General features: G+C 35.0%; 1 protein-coding gene across 1 annotated transcript; it reads left to right on the top strand.

Annotated features, from left to right (window-relative positions):
- Window positions 1-1742: 1742 nt before the first annotated feature.
- Window positions 1743-6806, top strand: LOC131609183 (cytochrome c oxidase-assembly factor COX23, mitochondrial-like). The gene is made up of 3 exons (XM_058880838.1): window positions 1743-1968; window positions 3455-3531; window positions 6511-6806. The coding sequence occupies exons 1-3, from the start codon at window positions 1878-1880 to the stop codon at window positions 6556-6558; spliced, it is 216 nt and encodes a 71-aa protein (XP_058736821.1). The 5' UTR covers window positions 1743-1877; the 3' UTR covers window positions 6559-6806.
- Window positions 6807-7142: the final 336 nt, after the last annotated feature.

Genomic DNA, 7142 nt, shown 5'->3' with positions numbered 1-7142 from the left:
CAAACCCGTTGCTTCAGTAGAGAAAGAAAAACTTGGTATGCGTCGACCTAAGCATTGTGTGCGTTGACCTAAGGCCTTCATGCGTCGACCTAAGGGTCGACCTGAGCAAACCCGAGGTCTATTCAAAAATCCTTACGTCGACCTAAACAGGGCCATGCATCGACGCATGCTGCCCCAACAAGAATTCCAGGATGAGTCGACCTGAGGGTCGACCTGTGCAAACCCGTGACTTCCCAAAGTTTCCATGCGTCGACCTGAAAGATCTGTAGGTTGACCTGAAGACCTCAAATCTCCAAAAACATCAATTTTTGAGCTTATGAGTCGACTTGAGCTCCGTATAGGTCGACCTATACCTCTTGAATACCCAATAATACCAATTTTGAGATTCTTAGTGCTTCCTAATTTGTCCTGTTGGTTTGAGGCACATCCATACTTGAATTTGCAAGTTTTGACATCACTTAAAACACGACCTTGCCCTCACAATATAGTCAACACACATATGCCATTTCCCACTAGCCTTCTTGACTAAGAACGCTTTGGATAGCCACTATGTGTAATTTAGTTTTGAAATGAAATTTGGTTGTAGAAGTCTGTTCATAATTACATTGGTTGTTTTACCCTTATTAGTTGATTGACATTGTCTTCTTTAGGTAACATACTTAATAGAAGGATCAATGTTTAGTTGATGGCAAACCATATTGGGGTCGATGCCAAACATCTCCTTGAGGAAACATGCAAACAAATTTGCATTAGCATTACCATGTGTTGTATGATGAAAATAGATTCAGTGCAGAACAACTACAAAGTTTTAGTTGTTTTAAATTACATTTAGCATAAGTTATTAGTAAAACTTTGTAGCTGATCTGCAGTAAATCTAATTTCATCATACAACACATGGTAATCTGTTGGTTGATTATGCTCCGGGAGAGTTCAGTTATCTTGGATAACGTCAAAGAAGTTATGTTTTACTATTGTTGTTGACTTGACTTTTTTGGGGGCCTTATTTTGTTTGAATATGGATTTTATGTTTTACTGATGATGCATGTTATGCAATCCTCCTAGTTATAATGGGGTCTGACTGGTCGACCATAATGTCTGCGTAATACAAATAACGTCGAATTAGATACAGTTAAATTATAAAAGCAAAGGGAAATAGGGAAAACAAAAAATGATTTTTCTTTATTCCGTATATACATCTACGGAAGTATCTATGTTTACTTGTTACATAGATGCATCTACGGAACATTCTGCAACATCCAAACCTCAACAATGACATATGTACTATTTAAGACATTTCAAAACTCAACCAACAATAACTACGAATTAAATTGAGATTTGAACGAGTCAGAATTAGTTTTGAACTCGAAAATAACTATTACGGGAAATACTCAAAAATAACTTGAAAACTTACCGATTAAATTGAGTTTTGAACGAGTCAGAATGTGTTGATCATTCATGTTTATGTTCACTGTCGAATTAAAAAAAACAATAAAATTCAATTTTTGAGGTTGAGAGAGAGAAAGTTGGAGTTTGAAAATTAAAATGTTCAAAATGAGGGAGAAAAGTCTGACTTTATTTTAATATTTAATTTTTTCATAGATACATCTACGAAACAACACAACATGAAAACAAAAATAATTTTTTTTTTTGAAAATACATCTATGGAAGCAAACACGATGATATTTTATGCAACTCACATGATAAGTGAGATATTCAAGGGTGCAATATGAGTTTTTTTTAATTTTTTCACATTAAAATTAAATTACTTGTTCAATAATACTCAAATTTCTTTAGTTACTCTTTATATCGACATCCTCATATATGGTTCAACCGAATAACCTTTAAGCGTAACGAGTTCAATTCAATTCAAAGCAACCATGGCATCGAAAGATTCAACACCACCGTATCAAAGTGCTGCCAGAATCTCCGATTCCCAATGTTTTCCTCAATACACCGCCTCTCTCAAATGTAAGAAACCCCTATTACTCTTCCTCCTCTCACGTTTTTGTTGAACTTGAATTGGTCCTAGAAAGTCTGAGATTTTGAATACTTTTTAGGTATATGTAATTTAGTTAATTGGAAGTGAAATAGTTTAATTTTGTTTTGCAAATAAATCTGTACCACAAAGTTTAGTAATTTATCTTTTCAGCATGATTATGGATAGCTTACAATACATTCGAGTAGTATCTCAATTTGAAACAAAACTGATTCGAGTCTATACAAATTTCTAATGTGTATTTATTTTGGAGAAAAGACGGTGGAAATTAGACTTTGGGCCGGTTTGGATTGACTTATTTGAGCTTATTTTATACTATAAGCTTTGTGGCACTGTTTGAAAAATAACTTATGTAAACATTTTCATAAATACTTATTTTGATAAGCATTAAGCACTTGTGCTATATGTTCTAAATAAATTGTTTATCCTAAAAGGTTCTTAGTTGGTTTGAGCATGTAGAGAGAAAACCGGTAGATTATGTGGTAAGAAGAGTAGATCAATTGTAGAGTAGTCAAACAACTAGAGGTAGAGGAAGACTTAGAAAAACTATAAGAGAAGTTATTAAAAAAATCTCGAGATTAACGATTTGGATAGAGACATGTTTTTAGATAGAACATTATGGCGGAAGTCGATCCATGTAACCAACTCCACTTAGGATTTGTTTGGATTAACCACATATTTGCAACTTATGGCACAAGTGCTTATCAAAATAAACGTTTATGAATAAGTTCACATAAGCTATTTTTATAACAAAAGATAAAATAAATTTAAATTATTTTTTATATATGTTATAAGTTGTTTTCATTAGCTATCATCTTGAAGAATTTATAAAAATAAGTTCAAAAAATTTATGAAAAATGTTATAAGCTAATTTTGATTAAGTCCCCCAAACAGTGACACAAATATGCAGTAGATAAGCTCAAATAAGCCCATCCAAACAGACCCTTAGTGGGATAAATTTAACATATCCATTTAACATGTTTCCCATTTTGAATCCTAATTCACTATGATGAATCACCACCTTAACTTAATCTAGCTTGCCATTTTTTGGTCAACTTTGTATAGCTAACCACTTTTTGTGTTATTGGATTTATGACTTGAATCTTGAATTATTTTGAGGTTTATAAATGATATATCAGTTTATAATTTTTCTGTCACTTTTGTTACTTGAAAATGTCATATTTTTATTTGTAATGTATCTCTTAAGATTCATTTTGCAATTTGGAAAATAGATCTTTAGATTCATGATTTGAATATCATGATAACCGTGATTTGGAGAACAGATAAAGTAAAGAAAAACTACGAAGAAAACTAAAGAGTAAGAAGGACTTGAAAGTTTCAAATTCCATGTTAGTGTTTAGGAAGTAAGAGAAGGCCCTGGACTGATGTTGGGTCTTATGCTACTATTCAGGAAATTATCAGTGTATCTTAAATTTTTTTTTCCTTAACATTTTGCAGGTTTAGAAGAATTTAATACTGAGAAGAGTAAATGTCAAGAACATTTTGATGTCTACAAGGAGTGTAAAAAAAAGGAGGTACTTGAATTTTCAACATTCTCTGTTCCTTGTATTGTTTTGGATTGCATATTTTGAAAGGGGTAGAATGGATCACATGTTTCTCTACCTGAAATGAAATGTTATACTGATATAAAAGAAACGAAAGACTGCGGTGTTGTTGGATGATTTTGGATTTAGAAATGTAACTTTTAAGCATAGCTGATATTTACTCCTTCCTTTTTCCATTTTCACCCCTTTCTCTTTGTTATTTGGTTTGGTCTCGTCAAATTGTTTTATGTGACTGTTCGAATGGTTTATTGGTTTGATCTCGTCAATTTGTATTATGGAATGAAACAAGTAGGGGCTGGTTTTCTATGATTAAACTTTTGTGGGATTCTAACACGTTGTTTTGGGAACTTGGTATCTAAAAATAATGCATTGGTGGCTACATCTGTTGTGGACTGCAGTTAGTGTACTTATTTTGGTAATTGCCAATTGATTATTTGTAGTCTATGAAGCACGGACACCTCTAAGAGTAGGTGTGTCGCGGTGTCTGACACGCGTCGGTGTCCGACACTTGTATGACACTCGTACGACACGTGTCGGAAAAGTCAGACAAGTGTCGGAAAAGTCAGAGAAGTGTCGCCTAAAAAAATAGATTTTTTCATTGTTTCGACACTCTTTAAATCGGTGTCGGACACTCGTATTACACTTAAACAACACTTGTAGAACAATTCCGACAAGTTTTTCCAAAAATAATAGTTTTCAACAAACGTTACACGTCTTTTGGACATGTATTGAAACAATATTATCAATGCAAAATTAAAGATATTAATTTTCATTAGAATATTTTTAACACTTTTAATAATAGATAGATAAATGAAGCTTAAATACTATCGTATATATAGCGGTGTCGGTGTCTTATGTTTTTGATATTATCGGTGTCGGAGTGTCCGTGTCGTGTTGTGTCGCAGTGTCCGTGTCAGAGTCCGTGCTTCATAGTTTGTAGTAAACCTAGGTTGCCAATAGCGCGCTATAGTGGTGTAGCGTAGCGGTAGAGGACCTTGCCGCGACGCTTTTGGGCCGCTAACCACTCTATGAAATAGCGGAAATAGCGGCCGCGATTTGTGGAGGCGCAGCAGTGGAATAGCAGCGCAATAGCGGTTCTGTAGCGCTTTACAAACAACTATAGTGAAGATGAGGTCAATATTGTAATTTTGAATTTTTTTAAGGGAAAATTTGTATTTTTCCCATTTATTTCACTAATATAAAAGCTTAAAGTGAGGCATTAGGTCATTCACATTCTCTCTCTTCACTCAAATCAGCAGCCATTCTCCTTCTCCCCTATTTTCATATCACGCTTCCACTTTTGCTCTTCACAGCGAGTTCTCCTTCTGAAGTGAAGATGAGATTGATGTGATTTAGTCATTTTGTTTACGTTTAGAATTTGATTTAGTCATTTTGAGTACATTCCTAATTTGAGTCATTTGTTTGGTTTATCTGTGTTGCCACTTTTGGTTTATGTATGTTGCAACTTTTGTTTTTAAGTCATTATGTATGTTTTTGGAACCTATTTTTAGTATCTATGTATGTTGTTGGAACCTATTTTAGTATTTATGTTTTCATATTAAGTATTTACCTTGATTTTTAAAAGCTCACAATAGCGGTCATCCCGCTATCTGCTATGCCGCTATAGCATTTGGGAGGTTTGGCGCTACGCACCGCTATCTGAGATAAACAACCTAGTAGTAAACATGGTTTAGATTAGAATGAGCAGGAAATTTATTGAGTCATTGACAAATTGTCATTGGACCCAAAATATGGCATGTTACAAGAGGAGGTCCAGAGCAGGTGATGTGAGTCTCTAGTGTAATACCGGGAAGGAGATTTTGGAACGGAGAGTTGGTTATACAGGTGGGGTCGAAGGAGGGCGAAGCCGTGAAGGGTGTGAGTTAGTTATTGGATACAGGTATCATGGGGAGAGAGGATCTTGGTGTATATGAGGCATCGAATACAAGCCATTGTTGAGGGAGAGTTCTTCTCTTCAACTTTCTTTTAGAGTAGTCAAAAGCAGTGCTATTACGCTATAACGGAGCGAGGCCGGACATTATGGGAAGAGCCTTAGCGGTACAAAACACTATAGAGACTGCCATAGGGTAAATAGCGGGTAACGGGGGTGGAGCGGTTCCTAGCCCAGAGCGGTGCGGTTGATGTCCCTCTATTCCTTTCCCCTCTGAAAAACCAAAATTACCCTTTAAATATAAAACGTTTTAAGGGTAATTTTGATTTCTTCAATCAAATTTGAGTCGAGACTCAATCCTAACCTCCCTTCATCGACGTTTCTGCACTTCAGCCGTTCCAAAGAAAAATCACAAGTTCTGCCCTCACCTTCTCCGCACTTTGTTCTTCCCCGCCACTTCATATGTTTATAATTATTATTCATGTAATTTGTCCAATGAATCTTCAAATAACAGCCATCCCGCTATACGCTATCCCACTATCCCATTTTTGGGGTTGATCGCTCTGCGCTGCTCTGCATTCTTTACAACTAACGAAATTTTGCCTAGGCAAAAAAGTCCATTTCTAATAAGTAAGATATTTTCAGTTGCTATCAGAATGTATGTAAACCTTTGTTTCATTTTTGTCCTGTGTAACCTCTCACCTACTCTCAATTACACTCCTCAAAGTTTGGATCATCCAAACCATCTACATTATACACTACTTATTCATGCTCTTAATTTTTACTCTCACGGCGAGACTTAAAATCATCTCATCATAGACCCTTGAGTAGTGTAACTGTGCTGTTGTAACTGTGATCAAGTTCAATAACAAACAACTAATTGAGAATAGCTGTTTGATCAACATGTTTCTTGGTAAAACAATGAACAGCGTGATAGTCTAATGTTGATGTAAACTGATCAAATATTATTTTTAGAATTGTTCTTATTGTAGTAGTATCATTGCTCAATAGTGCTGCAGGAAATATGTTGACTCAGTTCTATTTCCTTGTTTTGGCAGAGGGAAGCAAGATTGGAACGCAATAAAAGTCGGTCCTTATTCTCATGAAATCTTGGCAGAGTTTTACTAATTGTATTATAGGTAACAAAGTGAAGAGTTCACATGTATTACTGGTTCATGATCTTCTATGGCTAGCCATTAGGGTTATGAAATTATATGAAGCTATGACATTGCGGTACTCTATGCTGTCGTCGTTTTTGAATCTGTACTTAATTTAGGTTCCAATAAATTGATTGTTTACACTTTACTGCAATATGATGTTCCACTGAAACCCTGTGGACCTTTGGATACTAAAATGACTGTGTTGCTGGTAACTTTTTTGACATGTCTGTCCAGCACTAGTGGCTGGAGAGTTGTTCATGTTATGAACAAAGGAAAGAATGTGAATTATGGTTTTTGAATAAGTTGAAAGATATTTTAACAATACCACAAAGGGGAGTAGAGCAGCAACCATTATTAAAGAAAATTTTCATAGTTAAAACTTCCACTAAACTACTTCGTTGTACATGTTATTAATTGAAACCTTTAAAAAATATTTCCATATATCCATCCCCCATCTCAAGAAGATTTCTCCATTGTCTCTTTTCCATATAGTCGTATAATTTTTCCGGGGACTCATTCGACATGAAAAA

This window comes from Vicia villosa, linkage group LG6 (assembly GCF_029867415.1).
Source record: "Vicia villosa cultivar HV-30 ecotype Madison, WI linkage group LG6, Vvil1.0, whole genome shotgun sequence".
Taxonomy (NCBI): Eukaryota; Viridiplantae; Streptophyta; class Magnoliopsida; order Fabales; family Fabaceae; genus Vicia; species Vicia villosa.
The sequence above is the reverse complement of the archived record's forward strand: the minus strand, read 5'-3'. Positions and strand labels throughout refer to the sequence as shown.